Genomic DNA, 21,971 nt, shown 5'->3' on the forward strand with positions numbered 1-21,971 from the left:
TCGCTAAAGGGGAGGGGGGGGGGCGGCTTTGAAACAGGACTATGGATCACGTATTTCTATCCTGTAGTTGGCATCATTCCTGCCTCCAAGCAGGCCTTATCGTTCCGAAAGCTACGACTCCTTCGTAGCCGGAATTAGTGCACATTTTGTGGGTGCGATTCGCACTACATTCAACTTGTATTAGTAGTTTATCTTTATTTTTTATAAAACGAAAAAAATTAGGTGCACTTACGATTTTTAGGGGGCGAAATACAAATGCGCACTTATATTTGATGCACGTTAAATATCTTCACGCGGTCAAAATTAATCTGGAGTCCCCCACTACGGCGTTCCTCATAGTCATATCGTAGTTGTGGCACATAAAACCATAGAGTCATCCTGCTATATAGGAAGGCCGTGCAAAAACCGTGAGCCGGCAACTTATGCATTTGGTCTGTCTTGATTTGTCGCGCACACTTCGTAACTTGGCAGCCACATGTTATAGTGCACGAGCCTCCAACATGGCTGCTTGAACTCACTCTTACCTTTTTTTTTGTCAGGTGAATAACCTGAGCGTGTTTTAATACCCAAGTTCCAGGAGCTTTCATAATAACGAATGCTCAGCTCATATTTTCAAAAAGCTCTTACGCTAGAATTGTCCGTGAGAACGAATTCCAACCAATCCTGATGCTGTACATTTCATTAGCGAAGGCGGCCAGCCAATGGCGAAAAACACTTGCGGATGAAAAGCTTTGTGAATTCGACCTCGCCTTCTCTTTTCAATTATTTGCCAGCTTACCGCTGTTGCTTCGTTCTGATAGAATTTTTCGCATGGCCAACCAAGCTCTTCAAATGAACTGTTCTGCGTCATGGGGCTTTATAACGTAAAACTATTACAAAAGGTTTTGTTCCAATCTCCTGACGTCATATTTGCGTAACCGCCGACGCAAGCTCAGGGCGGTCACCCGCAGGGTTGTCTGAACAGACCAATCAAACGCTCTCCTTGTTCATAGGAGGTCCCTTTTGTTTGAACTTGAATTTTCATCGGTCTAAGACGACAAGAAGAAAAAGACCTAAGAAACGTGGGCCGAATTCACGAAGTCTTCGTAAGTACTGTGTGCCATGGACCTAAAGCCTTTGCTAATATTATGTCTGACGTCACGTCAGGCTGACATCTGCTCTTACGAACCCTTTCAGAATCAGAAGTTATTTTTTTCTGGAGCAATCAATCAATCAAAGACTGAATTAGGCAATCAGTCAATCAATTAGTCAAACGAACTTCTATTTCTACATGATAAATATGGGGGTGACGACAAAAATCTGCAAACTGCAGTTTGACGACGCTCCGTCCCCCTACAGAGTTGGAAAGAGGGGCCCGTATTTCGTAGCCTTTCTTTTTTCGTGCATTTTTCCTTCACTTTTCCTTTTTTTTCATTAACTAGCATGAACTATCGGTGATATCGACCACTCGGCGAGACGGATATAATCACAGGAAGTGACTATAGAGTCACCGGAAAATCGTCCTAACGAAACGTGGCCCCCAAAATTGATGCTCGCGCAGGAACAGCTCTTCGGTACCTAATAATCCGGGGCTGAACATTTCTACACTCTTGGCATGGAAAGAAGGACAGAAAGTGAAAGAGCGTACGTATAAGGGTTGCCCACACTGGGCGCGCGCGCTTATCCCCGAAAATTCCCAGACGCCGCGACTTGCCCCTCGCCACAAAGGTGCCCTCGCAGCTGTGCATAAGGCGCGGGGCCCTCTTATATATTTAGGGGTGCCCGGAATAGTCCGCGTCTCCTCGCGAAGCCACGAACGGGCACCCGCTAGCAAGCCGCCCGCAGAAGCTCCGAGAACGATCTCGGCCTGTTGGGGGGACACGGCGCTTCTCTTCTTGCGCGCCTCTAATGCATCGATTTCCTCGAGACACGCCGTTTTATGTACACGTCGTCACAACCCGGCTGCCGTCACATAGACGATGGGACACGTGTGTCGGCAGGAACGATTAGCGTGGAGCAGTTAAAACAATAATGAAAAGAGTAAGTAAAAAAAAATAGGCAAAGCACTTTATAAAGAGAGAAAAAGTGGGGCGAGGCAGGGACCACCGTCCTCGTCGCACTTAAGGACCCTTTCGTCGTGGAAATCGAAGCGCAACGGTCACGTTCATCAGTCCTCACTGCGCAGTAAATCGGGGTCTTAATTTTTTTTGTAAGCGTTTTTGCATTGGCCGGCCGTCTACGCTAATTGTCCAACACCATGCACGTTTGGTGGCAAATGTTCTCACGAACAATGCTAGCGTAAGAACCTTTTTTCTTAGTCTGCGCGTATATATATATATATATATATATATATAACTGTACGGTTTTATTTGCCAAAACGACGATATGATAGTGAGGAACGCCGTAGGTGGGGGACTCCAGATTAGTTTTGACCACCTGGCGTTCCTTAGCATGGAATCAAAATGTAAGTACACGAGGGTTTTTCGCATTACGCCCACAAAAAATGCTGCCACGCCATGACCGGTAGCTTAATAAATATATGGGGTGTGGCTGCCGGGAACTCGAGGTCGCGGCTTCGATCCCAGCCGTGGTCGCCGCATTTCGATAGGGGCGAAATGCCAAAAAGCTCGTATGCTTAGATTTACGTGCGCATAAAAAAAAAAAAACAAGTGGTCGAAATTATTCCGCAGTCTCCCACTACGGCATGCCTTATGATCACATGGCGGTTTTGTCATTTGAAGCCCTAAAACTGAACTTTTAAGACTTTAAATTTAGCAACTGTGTCCCCTGTATAGGATCAATTGTTCTGTATTCGAAGCTTTGCGAAGGACGCTTCATCAACCAATAGGAAAACATGCACTTCTTTCTAAGACAGACGCTGTAACTGGCTGTTTCGCGCTAAGGAATTGCAGCTGCTGGGACAGACATGCAAGCATGTAGACCGAAAAGAGTATTATCAATTAATGAACTGTCATCTTCCAGGGTAGCGATCGAGAGAGAGCGACTTCTTTAGCACGCGTAATTCTTGAATAGGAGATGAACCAAAAGGCAAGAAAAACCAAGGCTCGCAAAGTTTGCTCAGCTTCCCAGGAGAACGCCACCCTGCGGAGTTTTCAGTTGCGCAACAGCATCGGGCGTCGTTTGGCTCACCGTAAGTAGGCAGCGGAGCCCCGTGCCTAGCACGCGTAATCGTGCGAACAAAAGCGCCTATTGGCGCCGCGGGCTTCATTAAATGTGGCCGCGCTGCCACATCGTGCATGGCAATGCGCGCGTCGCCCGCCCGCCTAATTAGCACTAATTGCGGCGACCCTGAAACTTTTCTCGCGTTACGCATTGCAGCGCGCTTTCACGCAGGCGCACTCAGTTATGACGGTCCGGCACGATTCCCGCAGACGGACGACACCCGACCCCCACGGAGCTCGCAGGGGAGCCGCGAGGAACTGCCGAGACAAGCCCGGCCGCACTCGCGCACCGAAAGTGATGTCCCGGCAAACTTGCACAGCGCTCGCACGTGCTACGTACACAGCGATGCTGCCAATGATCAACGTACACCTGTCTTTGGCTGAGCAGAAAACCCCGTATACGTGTGTAGCGCCTTGAAACGTTTTGCTCGGAGAAATCTTGCTCGTTGCTTCGTTGTTGGAACTAATTTTCAAGACGCTGACGTTCCGGCGCCAACGTGTATAGCTCCGCGCCACTTGCCCCCTTTCCAAGCTTTATCTTCTCCTACTTTGTTTAAAACTTCGACATTATGGTGACTCAATGCACGCCATAAAAAAAAAACACCCAGAAGATTAGCTCATTTGGCGCGCTTCATTCCCAGCAATTCAAGAAAATGACGTGTTCCTGATGACCTTTCTTCTGCTCATTGCCCAATTGTTAACCGCGCATCAGGGGTGGGGTGGCGGGGTGAGGGGGCTGTCTTCTGCGCGAACTGCCATTTCGAGGCGTCCGTGAGTAGATTACGCCTCATTACGGCGCTCTCGCTATGCCTCGTGAGAAACGGTGACCTCGAATAGGGCCGGAGCTCGCCCTTGAGGGACGCTGCCGTAAGTATACGTGTACGCATAACCCGCGAAGGGAAATGAAGCCCATAGCACCCGTATACAGCGTCGAAGGTATACTGTCAGGCGGGGCCATAAACTTCCGCAGGAAGTTCTAAGGGTTTCAGCTTTGCAACGTGATATTGCGGCCTTACGCTGTAGGATTAAAACACTTCCAAGAGCTAAGTGTACGTATGCGTGTCACAGTATAGAGCAAGTGCGCATGCGCAACTGGCTCCTATATTTGGTGGCAATTGTACACCGTTAACCGGGCCAGCGCTGCTTTTCAAACGCTCTGCTCTTCCAGAAGGGGGGCCATGCCCTATGTCGGCAGCTAACCAAAAGAATGAAAGGTTCAAAGTTTTTGGTTTCTTCTGGTAAGTAAAGATACATAAATGCAAGAACGTGGAGAAGGCGCGCAGGTGCTCTACATATTAAGGAAGAGACCACAAAGCAGGGGCAAAGCTAACTTCATTCGCCTCAGCTTGACCCGCCGCCGACGAAGTCGAAATTATGCTCAACGTCAGTCAGGCGCTTAGTTGCTATTGACGCTTATCACAGAAATAAGACACCCTGACAATAAATCCTTGTGTATCAACCCGTAACCCGCAGACACTCCTATATTGTTCTGGTAAAATTAAACTTTAAGCTCGTAATTAAAAAGAAAAGAAATTGCAGTTCACGGCGTCGCGTTCAAGTAAGAGGAAAGAAAGTTCAGCTCCAAGTTTTTCCAGTGGTCGTAGTTGTCTAATCAAAAGCCCGTTTTGCCACTAGGTGTATTATTTTTCTTCTCGTAATTAACGCAGTTACCGTATGCAACCAAGTACATCTGACGCCGTTCTGCCCGTCGACGTCGAAGCAGGCTCATACGAACTCTGGTGTGAGGCGAAAAACAGCGCGGCGCTGTTAAGGTGATATTCTGGGTTGTTTATCGCTGTTTCCGCGCATGCTCGCCGTTCGCTTCTCCTTCGACTTCCTCTTCCAACTTCTCTCCTGTTTTCTGCTGATCCCGTTTACCTTTCCTCGGCTTGGAGACTAATATTCTCGTTTATTGAAACTCGCTGACCGCGTCTGATTAATCCATACATATGGTTGACATTGATATATTGCGAGCTGGCTGCCGGTGGCGCATGCGCTCCGACGTCGCGACATGCGACACGTCGAGACGAAGGGAAGGGGGGCCTCTGCTTGCGAGCGTTTGTGTTTTTCTGTTCGCTGAGGCAGCAAACAGAAGAGGAGCGCGCGTTGAAGGGTCGCACCAGTCGCGGGAGGCCCGCCCGAAAATAAACAGCGAAGCGCGGCCCGCGCCCTCTTCGAGTTTCTGCGACGTGCCCTTTGGCACTGCCGCAGCAGCTACTCCGAAGCGGACCCCCGCGCGCGCGGAGTCCGGTGGGATCAGCGATGCGCGGTCGTTGTATTCCAGAGATTCCCATCTTGGCTCGTGGCGGCTGTCTGCGCCACGGCGCTGACAGTCGGCCTTTGCCGTCTCGCGCAACCTACATATACCGCAGAGAGCCGTAAGCGAGAGACGTATGGAAATTCGTTTGGCAGTTTCATTTGCAACATCACGCTTACTTTGGCGGAAGATAAGGTGCAATGAATGACGAAACAGGGAAGGCGTTTCGCCGTTTTCCAACAGCAGCGAACCCGATCCAAACTGCCCCGCCGCGTGAGCCAGCGTTCGCACACCATTCCGCCAGCTTCGCCCACGCTGGAGAAAACGCGCGCACGGCCGATTGAGCAAGGCGCAGCTCGACCCCAACCGTGCTAACTCCACCAATACTCCGAAATAGATATGTTGCAATATATATGACAGCGCGCGTCACGTACCGGCCGAGTCTGGAGGTTTCTTCTTCGCCTCCTTGCATAATTTCGTTCCTTATTCTTCCTTCTGTGAACGCATTCTTCTGGAAGAAAACGTCAGAACCTGACGACGGGAGCGAAGCGTCGTTCGGCGCGCGCGGTTTGTTTCTGCCCTTCTCTCGTGAAAACTTATTCCATATTCTGCCGCTACTTTTCGTTTCTCGCTGGCGTCAGATATCGGTAAGGAGAGTCTGTGATACGCACGTGCACAAGCGACATGGAGCTCAGTTTGTGCACAGCTCTATTCTCCTCTTGCGAAGGCAAAGCCTGAGTACGACGAGCAAAAATTTTCTTCGCTAGCGACCATAGGCGCCTCATGACAACTCTGCGGACACTCGCAATACGTATACATGCTGCTGAGAGCACATATACGCATTCTCCACGTCGGTCACGTGATTCGTAATTTGAATGCAAGTGGCACGCAGGTATGGACGTATCTTTGCTTCTTCTCGTCGTGGGCTTTCTTCCATCGAGCTTTATTGCTTTCCGGCGTCATCTTCATTTCTTTTCGGCCTTTTCTGCAAAACACTTTCCTCCGCGTGGTTTTCGAACGTCTCACCCCGCTTCTGTGTATACGAGTGAACCTTCGTTGACGTGCAGTGGCCGCGGCGTACGTGCGGTCTCCGCGCCACTTAGAACCGGTTTCAATGATGCTCTCACTCCAAGCGATTGAGTGAACGCGGAGGTTTTAAGCAAGCACGCTATTTATTTTCCTCCGCCTTTGTGACTCACTGAGCCGATGGAATTTCCTATCGGCGTCTTCTTTGCTTCAGCCGCTTAAAAGAACGACCTGGAGACACAGGATGCTGCGTCACAGTGGTGTCCAACCTGCCCGACCAAAAAATAAAAGTTCAAGCGGGCATAAAAGCACCAGGCGGGGCCCTCATGTCAGCAGAAATTATAAAGCATTATCAAAGAGCCAAAAATTGATCCTGGTATTGTTTTCTTTTCTTTTCTTTTATTATTTTTTTGAACATGCACAGAATATACTGGTGGAAATAGTTTCGCGTCCAGGAACTGAGCTTGCTGAAATTACTGGACCGAGCGCTGGCAATAGATAAGAGAAGTGGACAGAGTAGTCTAAAAGTCTGCCTTAAAATCTGGAATCTTCCGAGAAAGAAATAAAAGAACTGCTTCTTATTTTTCAGAGTGTGATGCGCTCTCATTTAATGGAGCCTGTCAAGGCAGACGTGAGTCGAGTGAAAGGGGACCTCGCTCCAACGTACAAAAAGCTTAGCCTCGGACGTGGCTCGCGTCCCCTTGTGAAAGCGCCAGCTTTCTTTCTCTTTCTTTTTCAACAGTCATCGACATATAACCGAGATTCGTATACCACACCAGAAATGTGCAGCGATATAGCTTGTACAAGTAGCAAGCCACTCCTCTTCCTCCTACAGTTGCTACTATTCTCACTATTGTTTCCAAAAATGACAGGGAATGAAAACTCAATTCAAGTGCATAAGCTACTGAAGTGTCTAGAAAGGAATAGATCTGCGAATTAGATACAAAACAAGGACCTTAGTTTTACAGTAGTAATTAGAAATCTGTAAATGTTCGTTTCAAGCTCACTAGACGCCAGCTTCCCCTCCTTCCCCGTAAAACTGAAAGGAATGCGGCTTCAGGAATGCACGGGCGTGTGAATAAGTTTTAAGTTGCATTCGTGACTCGGTGTGGCGTATGACCTCAGCCATGACGCTACGGTGCTAAGGCTTGAGCTAATTGGTACATATTTATAGTATATGCAATGGCACGGAAAAAACGAAGACGTAAGGACACACAAGATGTACACCACCAGCGCCGACACCCAACTGAGTTTACTAACTCAGATTACCAACACCAAAAGCACCCACTTACAACTAGTAAACTGAGTTGCACGTAGGCGCTTGTGGTGCACATTTTGTGTATTGTCGTGTCCTCGCTTTTTCAGCGTAATTTCATCTATTCCAACTACATCTTATTACACGATGACTCTCATGCCGAAGATGTCTGTATTACCTCTTTCTTTCTCTTTTTGTTGTCGATCTCTCTTTTCTGAAAGACAGATAGATGTGGCGTGGCTGAGCCATGTTCTACCTCGGTATCTCCACAGCCATCCGATTGTAACAGAAATGAATTAATCATTCACCTGAATCGACCGCCAGCTAAGCTTGTCCCTGTATGCACACGACGGCGAAATGGCTTTACTGTCAGGTAAAAACTGAGTGACCAGCGCTATGATTTAAATGCAGGCACAGATTACGTTTTAGTACCTGTGGTTCCTTAAGCGAAACGAAATAGTACGAGATGTTAGATGCTTGAAAACTGATGGTCGTTCATATACAGTTAAGGTGTTAAAAGGGACGGGACAGTCAAGAAAACAGTGATCTAAGAAGCTGATGGTGGTGGCGACGGTGGTGGTGGTGAACCTGCTTACAGGCAGGCTGTGCCCTGGCAGACCTGGCCACCAATTTCTCCTCCTGAGCGTCTCTTTCTGCGCAAAATATGTCACCATGCTGAATTCGCCATCACCTTTCTGTGAATTCAATCCCCTTCGGAATATTGTAGGTTATTCAATGGGTCTTATTTACGTTACATTATCGAGTTTTTATGCGGATAAATGCTTACCATAAGAAAAAAAAAACGACGACACTCATCCAATCAGTGTTCACCATGAGAAGTGGCGCAAAAAATTTTAAAGGATACGCAGAATGCAACAAGCTCGTTAACGAGAGTATCACATGTAAACGAAGGTGCACGCGTTAGAGACATACATGCTTCCTGTAGTAATGTACTACATTGGCAAGTACTTCAAGTAAGATAGGACATTCATCATTCAATAACATGTACCCAAATGTAACCAAAACAAATATGCTTCACTCAGGACAAGGCTGCCTATAGTTCGCTCATAAGGAACTGCCGCAACGCTGATACTGCGTAAAGAACGCCTGAATATGAATCAATAAGCAAGCTTCGCGTCTCTGTATATTCAGAGATCCTTCGTGACCGGTCCATCCCATATAGCTATTACAGCCACATTGCGTCCCTTCCCACGAGTGTTTTTTTTTTTGTGTGTGTGTGTGTGTGTGTGTGTGTGTGTGTCAGTGTTTGTGCCTGTGTCTGTGTGTCTAACAATAGTGTTTGTAACAATAACAAATACATATGTGCCTTATGAGCGATAAGTTTTTATTGTTAGCGTATTAGTTGGCTTTCTTTCTGTGTATTTATTTTTTCCAGGTACGAGTGGCACTTACAAACCGCATTCACACATAGTAGATGTATGCGCAGAAAAACCCGAACGTAAGGAACAGCACTGCACTGCGCAGTGTCATACTGTAACAGTCTGTGTGACACCCTATGCAGGAAGTTTGGTCGCGTTGCCCTTTCCGTACACTTCGTTGTCCGCTGGCAGCAGAGAACCCCATAGCGACGAAGCTCTTCGATAAAAATATATTCGGGGAAGCGACAGCAAGATTATTCTGCTCTGTGATGTTGCAACTACGGTAGATAACTTTAACGGGGAACTAATGTCGCTTATTGCGCAGTCCTGCAGGCGCGGTAGACTCTTACTGCGCACTGTGCAATCCTATAAGCCTCCAAGCAAGACAAATCGCTTATACGAAAACAAAGCGCGATACTCTACACTGAAGAGTCGCGGGTCATCGAAGGGAGATTTGGTAGCAGCGCCGAATTCAGGGAAAATACGCTTGAAGCTATAGTACGCAGCATTCGTTTTTCCTACACCCTAAATTAATTTTTATTTCGAGCATCCCACATTTCTATTGTTCCTCTAGCGAAGCAATTTTCTTCGTTATCGTATTGTTCAGTCATCTACTTTGTCTCGAAGCAAACACAAACAACTGTTATGTATTTTATGTATGCAACACAGAATGCTTGATGTACACAAATTGGTAAACGTCATCCTTCAGTGAATGATAGAGTCACCGACGATTCGCCGTGTGAGTTACGGCTCTTGCTCAAGAATGTGTCAGTTCAAATGCCGTGCAAGTTGGCTCCGTCCACATGACGCCTCCTCAAAGAGTATACTCGTGACGCAATTTTCCCTACCATCTGCTAACCATGATTCGAGATAGACTAGTACACTAATCAATGTCTCACAAACGCCAACAAAGAAGAATTCACTGCAGCCTTTTTATTTGAGTGGTGCTAAATTACGGTCAGCTGCGCAAGCAATTATAGGCATTCTGCGTCTATCCGCAAAAGCTACACGCTCTTGAAGCCCCTATAAGTACAGCGCTTCAGCCTTCGTAGATCCACGACGCATTTCACCGCTCTCAACTATATCAGATATACCTGGGCTTTTATTTGCTGCCGATACATATGCATGAAGCTAATCGTATTGACATAGAGATGGAACTCCAGAATCATGCCAAAGGGCACCCAGACATCCTCGGGTGCTCTAATCTATATCTTCTTATCAGTGTTTCGAACTCTTATACAACGTGCACTTGTGAGCTGCCCTAGAACAAAATAACATTCCCCAGATATAAGTGGCCCACTTCTATCCTTCCACGCCATTCCATGCCACCTCCACGGCATATCCATATCTCGGCTTTTTAATTGTTCTCCGAGTATTGTATTCTTATCGCAAGCAGGAGTCACAATGACATTACACATTATTTGCGAGCTCTCGGTCGTGCTTCGCACGCGAGCATGAACAAGTTGACATTGAGTCTACTGATTATTAACTATAGCTAAGATAGTCGTATGATCTGCAGTTCAACTAAATGACCATGCTTGAAATGTTGCTAACAAGGGCTGTAATACCGTGCGTTGTCTTTCAAAGTGCTGTCTTTCAAAGTGTTTCAGTGTTGTTTCAAAGCTTCGGCTGTGAACACCTACTCAATCGGTGAAAAACTAAATACCAGGTGTCAGAGCGGAGTAAAAGAGTAAGATGAAGTGCACACCATAGATAAGCTAACTTTTAGGCCGCAGACCTAGCAGCGGCGCACGGATCTCGACCCCAGGGAACTCGCGCGCCTTGTAGCTCAAATGCCCATTCGGGTGCAAAACGTCAAATTTCAACTCTAGCTCTCCTTCCCACATTACCAAACACTCTTCTAAACTTAATGAACGTTACCAGTCTAATAATTCCAATAAACACAATGCGTCGCAGAATCTCCTACTGCGACTTGGTCCATGCGGGTCAATTAGAGCTGGGCGCAGGTGCATGTTTCACGCGAGCTATATTTCCGCAGATAAGGTGAAACATTTTGCACACGGCAACCATTTCACTGCGGAATTTCTTCAGTTTCAGAGGCTCGGGAATGTAAGCATTGATATTTCAGTCTTTTTCGAATTATATCTCAGTGTGCGTTCGATTGGAAGCGAATTGGAGGAAAACAAGAAGGGGAAGTAAAAAACGAGGGAAAGATGCTCAGCTGTCATTGCCGAAAACGCCGCTATTCAGCGGCCATGAATTACCCGAGAGATGACATAGAAGGCTTCCTCTGGCAGCGTGCCAGGAAACTGGATAGGAAAGGATTTTGCAGGGTTGCCCCGTGCGTCTAAGACTTGCGGACACAGTTTCTGAAGTCTTTGCACTTTCACCCTTGGATATTCACAGAAAAAGAACATTTGCGCCTTGCTAGTTTGAATCCTTTCTCATTAAAGGACAGTTTAAACACTCAACTAATCAACTCGTTTTTTTCACGTCATAAGATATAAAATAAAGCCCGTTGGCGAAATATTTCCCGATTTGGGAGACCAACGTCACAACTACCGAAGACCTCCAGTGAAAATGCACTCATTGCTCACTTGACGAATTTGCACGTTATTTTTAACCTAAGGCATGGTTAAAGCGAAACATGACGCGAAACGTCAATTTACATCACTGTCGTGCGCGGAGCTCAAATGTCAGACGCGTCATTTGAGCTCGTGCAAGAGGCATATGCAACCAGACGCTCCGTCATCTCTCCCTTTCTTTTTCTTCCTCGCTCTCTTAAACGCGGAGATGGCACACGCGTCCTCTGAGAAATTTCACAAGGGCGTTCCGAATTTAGCGCCCGCAGTCCGAGCCAAGCGGTCGCTACCGCCGAGTCAGGCGGGAAAGACGAACGCCAGGCTCGGCCGCCAGGACCTCTATCGCGTGGGAGACAAACAGGCAGCATCGGTCTGACCTGTAGCACTGCTACTCTTGAAATTTGGTGGACTTGTGAGGTAACGAACAACACCGAATAGTTTGCCTGCGGGCCCGGTAGGGAAGGAAATCCCACTTACCCGTTGAACAGAGAGCGGGTATCCAAAGTCTTTGCCGCCAGCGAGCCGGAAGCCCCAGGAGGTGCCTTCTCCGCGCTGAAGCTTCACCGTTATCACCGTGTCAACCATGATGGCCTTTCCTCTATATCTTCAGTAGCAGTAGTAGCAGTAGTATTAGTAGTGGTAGCCTCGTCGAAGGGCCGCTTGATGCCTCGCCGCTTTGTCGCTGTCCAGCTGGTCGAGTCGGTGAAGTCGTCGCACGCCGCCGAAAATTCCCGATGCACGTTTTACTGTTTTCCCTTCCTCCACACGCGGCGCGCACTTGCTCTCTCAGTTGGATCGTCGGACCCGCCGCCTGAACACGGAGGAGAGAGAGAGAGCGCAGAAGTTAATCCCGCGACAACTGGAGATCGGCAGCGAAGGGTTGTGCGCGCGGTAACTCGAGCGGCATCCAAATCGATATACCCCGGTCACCGCGAGAAAGTTTTCCGAGTCGCTCCTCTCTTTTTTCGAGTGCGTGCGGGCCAGCCGCTGGGCGGTGCGCGGGCGCGCGCTACAGTCGTCGCTCCTCGCGCGGAAGGTGGGGGGGCGGGGGGGGGTGGTGGAAGAATCGCTTCTCGTCGGAGGAGAGAGCGCGGCCGCTTGCGGACTGGATTCAATCCCTCGCCGTGCTGAGCTGAACGGGGCGGTTTCGCTGCCGGACGGTCGGCGCGCGCGAGGCGCGAGGGGAGACGGCGTCCCGTGTGCAAAAGCCACTGACGTCAAGCTTTCCTGCGTGCCTTGTCGCCGCTTAAGAGAGCGCCGCGAGAAGGGGGGCAACGCGAACCGCGTGTGCGCCCGGCACCGGCCTGCTTGCTCTCATAAACGCACGCACATGCACGGGCCGGCCCCCTGCGAGCGCCCAGCACCACTGCGGCGATGCGGGGAGGAAAAGCACGCGTGGCGCGCGCGACGCCAACCCGAGTGTCATACTCGCCAGACAGACCGTAGGAAGCGAAACAAAGAAAGAAAGAAAAAAATGAAGCCATGAGCGCGCTCAGTAACGCTATCGGTGATCTGCAGTGGGGCTTGGCACGAGCTTCACGTACCTAATTCTAGGCTGTCGATCGTTGTTTTTGGCGGGATGCTCTATACTACAACGTAGTCTAATTCATTTCGAGCTAGTTCGTCTTCTTCGCTGCTATTAATACCACTGCTACTACTACTTCTACAAATACTACTATGAAGTAGTGTTACTTCTAAGAATATTACCATACGTATACATCCTTGGTTCTGCATAAAGTTGCAAAACCATCAGGAGCTATATTTCTTCACGCAAATCCTGATAAAACACACAAGTGCAGCAGTCGATAACCTATATTTCCTTTCCAGCAATAGGCACTGTTGTCTTAGATACTGTATTGTTAAAAAAATCGTTGTTAGGCACAGTAGGTGGTGAGAATTGAACGAGCTTGCACAACACAAACGCAACGTCAGTGCAGACAAGTCTTTAAGCCTCAGTTACCACTTTTAAGCTGGCCGCAAGCACCGTAAATTAGGTGAAAGAATAGAAGACCAATAACAGCCCAAAGTTCAACCTGGGTGTCACAAATTAGTTCCTTAACTGACCCGATTGATCCGTACACCCTACACCAATACAAGTTCTATAAAAAAGACTACTGTACAATCTTTGTTATTAATATTCTACAAGTCTTGATTTATCGTTGGACTGCCGCATCTTTGTGGCGCGGGCACTTTAAGTAGTATTTCATACCGAAGTCAGGTTATACCAGTTTGCCTCGATGTATATGCGAATGCTTGTACGCGGAATTCGACTGCGACCTTCACACGACTGTTTGTTTGCTGGTATACGTTCACCGCTGTTTCCGCAACGGCCGCTTACATTGTTCTCTACGTTAGTTGTGTGCGCCAGAACGCCAGGGCGTATAGCGAGTGTATGGACACACTGGGAGGGCGGCTGCGCTTTCATGGGAATAGTGACAGCACCCTACGTACTTGCTATCGTGCCTCAAGTATCTGTTGTGCCTGTGATAGTGCAATGTATCTGCTCTTGTATGTAATGACGAAACGCCCACATAGAAAGCGCCCACCGGAGCTTCTACTTTTCCAGGACACAGTGAGTATAGATAATGTCCATATATCAGCGCTGCTCAATTCTGTGCGTAGTTTCATAAAGATGAATAAGTAAATGAATAATAAAATAAATAATAAAGAAAGTAAGCATAATTTTCTAAACCGAACACTCCAATATACATTTCAAGGAGGGCCTTAAAGACTTCTCTCGGTCTGCTGAGTAGGCCAGTCATTTTACAAGTGTCTTGTGGGTTCCTAAATGTTTTCTTTCTTTTTTTTTCATTTTCTCTATTGCTTACCTCTCAATTTACCTAACCATGTGCAGCCACAGACGCCAGAGGTCAGAATCGTAAAAAAGCAAAAAAAGTCATTTTGTGAGTGAAAAACGATTTTACTAACTTCTCTTAGCTGCTTGTTTTCGAGTTTATCTATAGATGATTTACCCCCCTCCCCTTTCATTTCTCCAAGCTCTTTATTTTTAGCAGTTTTGCCTACTTTCCTTCAATTTCTTTCTGTTAGTTATTTGGTTCATCTATCTCTAGCAACGCGTAACATAGGAAGAGACGGCAACGTAATCATATATTTCTCAAAATCTGAGCTACTGCTGCGAGCAAGAGCGTTGTCCCGATACACCTGCCAATTTTTCTGCGCCTAATTTATGCGGTGGAATGCCTCGGTAGCCAAGAAAATAAGCAATGCGGAGTGCTGCAAAAGCGTACTGCTTTAACATATGACCCACCGCAGTAGCCCAATGACTATGGCTTTGCACTCCTGAGGTTGCGGGTTCATTCTCGGCTCCGCCAGCCGCATTTCGATGAAGACAAAATAAAGAAGAAAAAAAAAAAAACGCGCAAGTGTTGTGTGCACTGTGTGCGCATAAACTAACCTTGATTATAACTTTTCGCCATATGTAAAAAAAGTATATATATATATATATATATATATATATATATATATATATATATATATATATATATATATATATATATATATATATATATATATATATATATATATATATATATATATATATATATATTTGGGGTTTTATATGCCAAAACCACGATATGGTCAGGAGGCACTACGGCACTACGGCGTACCTCATAAACATATCGTTGTTTCGGCACGTAAAACTCAATAATGTAAGGTTTTTTTTTTCCTTTTTTTTACATATGGCGTAAAGCTATAGGGCGAATTAGCATCAATTTATAAATATGAACACGAGAAACCAACCAAATACGAACCAAACGAACATACCCACTGCGCACAGGCCTTTCACTGGCGTCGGTTTCCTCTTCTTTTACCTCGACGTGGAAAGGGGAAACTACATTGTGAGGTTCCCACCTCAATTGTTTTGCGCGTTCTTCGTAATTTCATTATTCAACCTAATTTATTTAGGTCACATACAGTGTGTATTATAGGTAGAATGAACAGCCTCCTTTCCTTACAAAAAATATTTTTTCACCATTTTTATTAGGTTTTCATTAAACTTGCTCCATAACATAAATTTAGTTTTAATGGCACATTGGAAATAAATGAAACTCACAATTCACCTTCAATTAAACTTCTATTCAGTGAGTACACTTGTTAAGTTCTATTTCGTTTTACTTAGGCGTCTGCTAAACCACACACTGTAAAAAATAAAAAAATAAAAAAATTGTGAAATAGACAAAAAAATTATGACAATTTCCTTTCTTTGCTTGCTCCGATCTTTCCGATAGTTTCACTGTAATGCGGCTTTTCCGTCAGTTCACTTAAGCAGTAGGTATTTACTGTTCAAGTTACGCATTGGGTGTGTGTTAATGTCGAACATCGCATTCGCCGACAAGGAAACGCGCCGAGGAAGCCACTTGAGCACTTGCTGGTAGAACGTCCAACATTCCTTAGCGTTCGCTGTGGGCTACTAAGCAAGTTCCATGGTCTTAATCTTGCCGGAACTGCGCTCAATATTATCTTCCTTACGAAAGGTCGTGCTTCAACTCGATATTAGGCTAACGAAGCTGCGCTGGAATTCTTGTCCACCATGGAGCTGGAGTGTCCTTTGTAATGGTCGTACTCTACGCGCGACTGTGTGGTGTGCTGTGGTGTGCCTCCCTCCCCTTTTATATTCTTTTATCTCCCTCTTCTTTTTCTCATTTGTGATGCTTTTGTACATTTACGTTAATAATAATATTATTATTAATAATAATAATAAGAAGAAGAAGAAGTAAAATAATAATAGCAATATAGTTTCCCTCACTTTATGGGAGGGAAACTATCCCTTTATGGGAGTAACTTTTAGCGTCTTTCTGACTGCAGTTTTCAGTCTATGGAAGAGTGGAATGCCGCGACGCGGTTGTAACAGATCGTATATACAAGTACAGAAAAGTCGCCCCACATGTAAAACATATCAGGACTGAGAAGACAGCCGGCATTCCGCGACGCATCGAAGTATCCACTCAAACATTCTCTCAGTGGCATGACTGGTCCATTCAGCAGCTGTACCTTTTTTTCAGAAATGCAGACTTATGAAATAGGCTTGCGCATACGCAAATGGTAATTGAGGACATTCAGGAAACTAAAGAAACTTGTTTCATACATAGTATTCATGATTAGGTGTTCCCTTTACCGGTAACCATAAGGTTGAAATCAAGGAACGCTGTCTTTGGCGTAAACAGAAATTCTCTATAGTCTCGAATTAAATAAAAATTTCTGCTGTAGACAGTGGCGTAGCAACAGGGGGGGCCGGGGGGCCGTGGGCCCCGGGTGCAAGGGGCCAGTGAGGGGGGGGGGGGTGTTCATATACGTCTGAAGACACCCCTTTTTCCGCCGGCTACACCCGGGGAGGGGGGGCGACAGAAGACCTATGGGCCCCGGGTGCCAGACGACCTAGCTACGCCACTGGCTGTAGAAACTGATATTTTCTGTTTCTAAGACGGTAAATGCTCTCAATACTTGTTTTAATGAAATGATAATAAACGCAGTCAATTAGAAGTTTATTATGTCTATCCAACGCAAAGTATTTTTATATTCAACTGACTACACTCAGAAAGAAATGAAGCTTAGTACAGTTTCTCTTAACTTGATCGTAACCGAAGAAAAAAATTAATATATACGGAAAATCCATTTTCTTATGGTTGTCGTAGCATATCGTGACAGTTGCACACGATCTTTACGATGTTGTTTTGCGCCGGCTGCAAGAGTAAAATCGGAAGTGAACAGTCATGCACGTGCGTCTGCACGGAGTGCCTCGAGGGCCTCCGCACATTAATGAGGTGATGTGGCCCTAATGAAAGGTGCGCCGCTTTGCACTCGAGGCCTTGTCGACAGCGAGAACAATGCAATAAAAAAGATAAAGCTACTTTCGAAGTCTTTAAACGTTGGTCGGAATGGTGACGACCGGCCTCTGGCATTCTACTTATGTTCGCGCTGCAGTTAACTGCGCCGTGAGCGTGGACTACAGGCAAACATCTCAGCTGAAACGGATCACCGCCAGCAGCCGTACAGCTGATAAAGTGGTATCCTACATTTTTCGGGCGCACAGCTTTCTCGACTGCTGTGGTGTCCACATCGACAGACCTCAGTGCTGTCGTTGCTCCACTCGAGCCTACGGCAAAATCGGCAATTATTACCGCCTGCATGAAGCAATGCCCATGGCGTGTCACCGACCTGACCGTTTTTGCGCATTGACTTGTTGCGGAGCCACGGGGTTGATGCAAGGCTCGTGTCGATAGAAACGACAGCTGCTTTTGACACATGCATGCTGTTCTTTATCGCCTTACAATAACATGGCCAATGCATCGCATAGACTACACGGTAAATAAATTTCATAAAATGCGCACTATACGTACCAGAAACCAAAAGGTCAACCAGCAAGAAAATAAAAAAAGATATAAAGTACGTAAATTACCGCACTGTGCCCCCGCATTTCGCTTCGTGCTTGATTATGATTCATCAGATCCCGCAGGTTCTTCCTCTAATACAGAGAGCCCACGTCACTGTATGTGGCGAGGTTTGTCAACCATCAAAAGAGTCCGCCTATGTTTTTTTTTTTTTTAAGTTTACCCAACGGCATAGACTATTCAATATACCACCATCATTGAAAAGAAAGTTGTACATTCGCTGCATTCTATCATTGCTCACATATAGGGCAGAAACTTGGAGGTCGACAAAGAAGCTCGAGAACAAGTTGGCTGCGCATAGAGCGATTGAACGAAAAATGTTAAGCGTAAAAATTAGGAGACAAGAAGAGAGCGGTGGGGAACCGAGAGCGAACGGGGATAGCGGATATTGTAATTGACATTAAGAAAAAAACATTGAGTTCGACAAGCCATGTAATGCGTAGGATGGATAACCGGTAGACAATTAGAATTGCAGAATGGGTGCCAAGAGAAGGGAAGCACAGTCGTGGACGACAGAAAACTAGGTGAGGTGATGAAATTAGGGAATTCGCAGGCACAAGTTGGAATCAGTTGGCGCAGGACAGGGGTAATTGGAAATTGCAGGAAGAGGCCTTCATCCTTCAGTGGACATAAAAAATAGGATGATGATGATTATGATTATGATGATGATGATACAAATCTAGGCCAGTTTCAGCGATGTAAATCAATAGTGCTCGATGGTTGGCCCCATAGAGCCAAGAATCATAGTCCGGTGGTCTCGTGGGATGAAGACCAATTGGTTTAGGCCACGGTATGTCCACAAAGGTGTTTGATTGCAGCCGCGGACGCACGAGCTGAGTAATATGGGCAGGTATCCGTAATTGGTCCACGGAGATGTTGTGGAACAAGCATAGGTGACTGATGGGGTAAATGCCGCTCCCACACGAAGTCTCCGCAACAGCACCTCCTCCTGGTGGGCAAGGCCGCCTGGAAGGTTCCAACCACACGGTGGAATTAAGCCTGGTGTGGTGTGACGGAGAATTTCCTCCACCTTGCGGTAGAGAAAATCATCCTGGGGATCACTTTGGGAAAGATGCTTCTAAAGTTGGTGGCAGCTCACTGTTGGTACCGGTGTCAGCTTGTATGTGAGCAGAAATAGTGTCCCGTGGAATGCGTATTTCAATACAAAGCTGCAGATTCAGCAGCAGCTTAGAGGCTGCAGGTTATCAAAACAAGACCGATTTGGTGTCATAATCTGGATAGCATTCTCTCTCTCTCTCTTTCCCACTAATAAACAGTGAGTTAGTCAAGCTGGAGAGACGGATCCTGCTTGAAGTTACTCAACTACGCGTTATTTCCCTAATTTCGCACGGCAAAGCCCGGCGCTTTGCCTTGCGAAGATTGGTACGGTTTTCTTCTTTGGTGTTAAAGGACATCCACGCGTCGGTGCCCTTTTCGTTTTTCCAATCGCCGTAAACGCGATAAGATCGGGTCGGAGCCTCTCGAGTCCTGCGCTTCCGCACGTTCGTAATGTATACGACGGCTAGACGTACACGCAGCATGAGGGTGCACGCGGACGACGCATGTTCGACGGAGAGAAGAAAAAAAAATGCGGTAAATCCCACCGGCGACCTGAAACTTCGGTGGGGGAAAACAACGTCGAGAAAGACGTGGGGCGTCGTGTGCTCGTTTTCCTCCAACGCGGAGCCACGTGCTCCCTAGCGTTCTCCGACGATGACAGCGATCAGGTAATGAGGTAAAAACAACGTTGACCCCCCTCTGGAAAGTCTCGCCGCTTGCGGAAGAAAGAAAAGTGGAAGCCGCAGTGGCGCCACCAGGAAATCGAAGTACGCGAGGACCGCGCGCCGAGATCGAAAGCGATTTGTGGAAGTCGAAGAAGGAGGAATGGTCCCTCGCCAAGGGGTCGCGCCAGCTTCGATAAGAACCTCGCCGTGTTCCCTGTCTTCTCCAACAATTGCTTTTTCTTCCCTTTCTTTCATATATTTTTTTGTTATTGTTGTGGATTATGTTCTTTTTCTTGGAGATTTGGTACCCCACCCCTCCGCTCTACATCGCTTCTATTGAGCGCGCAGAACGTTTAACGGATCGCATGGCCCTCCTTGCAGAGAGAGCAACGAAGAACACCAAATATACAGTGACCCGGTGCACGCCTCGGTATGCGTGGCCGTCGTTTATGGGCAAGCATGAAACAAATATGTGGGTTATGGAGTATAGAGCGCGCCCCTTAAAGAATATTTACTCCCCGTCTTAAGTCTGCGCGTATACGGTGCCTGCTGGCGATTTTTCGCATTTTTCCAAGATGAAATGCCGATGCCCAGAAACACGACGCTCAGTCATCGAGGACGTTCGTTGCCCCACTGACCGCGCACGGCCTCTCAGAAATCCCCGGCAGATACCAGGAACCTGGCCTCTTGACAGATTCGAGGACGGTAGCAGGCATTCGTTGCGATCTGCGCCACGTGATATTAGAAAGCGCTTGTACAACTCAATAGGACGGCACATTGTCGGAGTTAGTCGACGTCTGGCAACGGTAGTTTGAGTAGCGGCCTTTTTTACAGAGGTCGGCAGTAAAATGGTAGCGTTTTATTACCAGTCTATGCAGCTAGCTGACCGGTTCCGAAGGAGTAGTGGTGATTACAGTGCTTCAAGATTCCAGACACTTGTTTAGATACACACACTGTTTTATACGTCCGCGATTTTGACTGTCACACGAGGCCACAGGTTTTCCGGGAGCATTTTTGACACGATATTATTTTCATTAGTGTCGTTCTCACATATGCAAACACTGTGTGCAGGCGCGCGCGCGCCTGCACACAGTGCGTGCGTGCGTGCGTGCGTGCGTGCGCGCGTGTGTGTGTGGGGGTGGGTGCGTGTGTGCGTGCGTGTGCGTGTGTGCGTGTGTGTTTAATAGGTTCTTAAAGACAAGAGCACACGGTATGGCAGAATGTTTTTTGCGGCTTAAGTGAGGTGCAAAGTCTGAGCGGTTGTATCGGCCGCATATGGTGTTATCGAGACGCAAAAGGTGCCTAAGTAGCACTGGCACTCAAATGTGAAGGTGGCACCGAAGCAATTGTAATGTCGGTAAATACTTTTTTTTTTGAGGACAGTTACCATCGAATCACTTATGATGCACTTGAGCTGCGTACGCAATAGCGTACGCGTGACTGAGCAAGTGCTACGCCTCCCTACGTGTTTGCGTGCTCGTAAATGACCAACGACGTCGGGGAAAATTGTCGTTGTGCGCTACACGTGTGGTGAGAGCGTGAATAAGGGCTGTCACCAAATTTCTTTTCCGAGGAAATACTTGTTAGAGGGCAGTGAGATAGAGCTAAATGAGATAGCAAAAACAAGGAGGTTAACCGGAAGAGAGACTGCTATAGTTTGTTACCGTGCATTGGGGAAGGATGAGGAGTGAAAGAAAGATATTGAAAAAACGAGCAGAAAAAAGTGTGTGGCATCGAGCCTAGATTGAAGTATGTATGATGATTTTAGGGACAAAATGTAATAACTATTTCCCATATTCTGTATTACATCCTCTAAGGCCTCGGCATGGCGGCGAATACAAAGCTAACTAAATGGAATTTTCGTCCGAGACCTTGGGCGAGCGCGAGAAGAGATTAACGACAGTAGACTGTACGAAATGACACGAAAAATTCTTCTCCGGTGGCAGCACAGCGCTTTTCTTTAGCGCCGCTCACCGTCGCAGTCACGTTTCAACAAGGGCGTGCATGCAAATGGGGACCTAAGCGCGTCGACTGCCAGCCGTTTCACGTGCATCGCACCCATCGGCTCTCCTCGTGGCCTCTTATCTTCAAGAGGGCTCGCGCGGAAAGGGTGCAAATCTAAATGTGTGTGACGTCGCACCGCTCAACCGCAGCTGGCGGGCCGGACGGACGGCTAGGTACGTTTCGCAAGCTTCGCGAGTGTTATCGCAGTTATC

At 47.1% G+C, this 21,971-nt stretch overlaps 1 protein-coding gene and 1 long non-coding RNA gene across 5 annotated transcripts in view; one reads left to right on the top strand and one right to left on the bottom strand.

Moving 5' to 3' along the window:
* Positions 1-3,796, top strand: part of LOC135903936 (uncharacterized) — a 33,405-nt gene extending 29,609 nt beyond the window's left edge. For both annotated transcript variants that reach the window (XR_010564963.2, XR_011507400.1), the window contains one exon: positions 3,334-3,796. This is a non-coding gene — a long non-coding RNA (uncharacterized lncRNA). The remainder of the gene's footprint in view (positions 1-3,333) is intronic.
* Positions 1-12,875, bottom strand: part of Zasp52 (Z band alternatively spliced PDZ-motif protein 52) — a 106,826-nt gene extending 93,951 nt beyond the window's left edge. Inside the window, exon 1 of one of the 3 annotated variants that reach the window (XM_065434405.2) lies at positions 12,099-12,875. In XM_065434405.2, coding sequence (XP_065290477.1) covers positions 12,099-12,206 — 108 coding nt within the window. In that variant the 5' untranslated portion in view covers positions 12,207-12,875. The remainder of the gene's footprint in view (positions 1-12,098) is intronic. The other 2 variants (XM_065434408.2, XM_065434407.2) reach the window with 2 other exon arrangements.
* Between the last annotated feature and the right edge of the window lie 9,096 nt (positions 12,876-21,971).

Source organism: Dermacentor albipictus, chromosome 1 (assembly GCF_038994185.2).
Source record: "Dermacentor albipictus isolate Rhodes 1998 colony chromosome 1, USDA_Dalb.pri_finalv2, whole genome shotgun sequence".
Lineage (NCBI taxonomy): Eukaryota > Metazoa > Arthropoda > Arachnida > Ixodida > Ixodidae > Dermacentor > Dermacentor albipictus.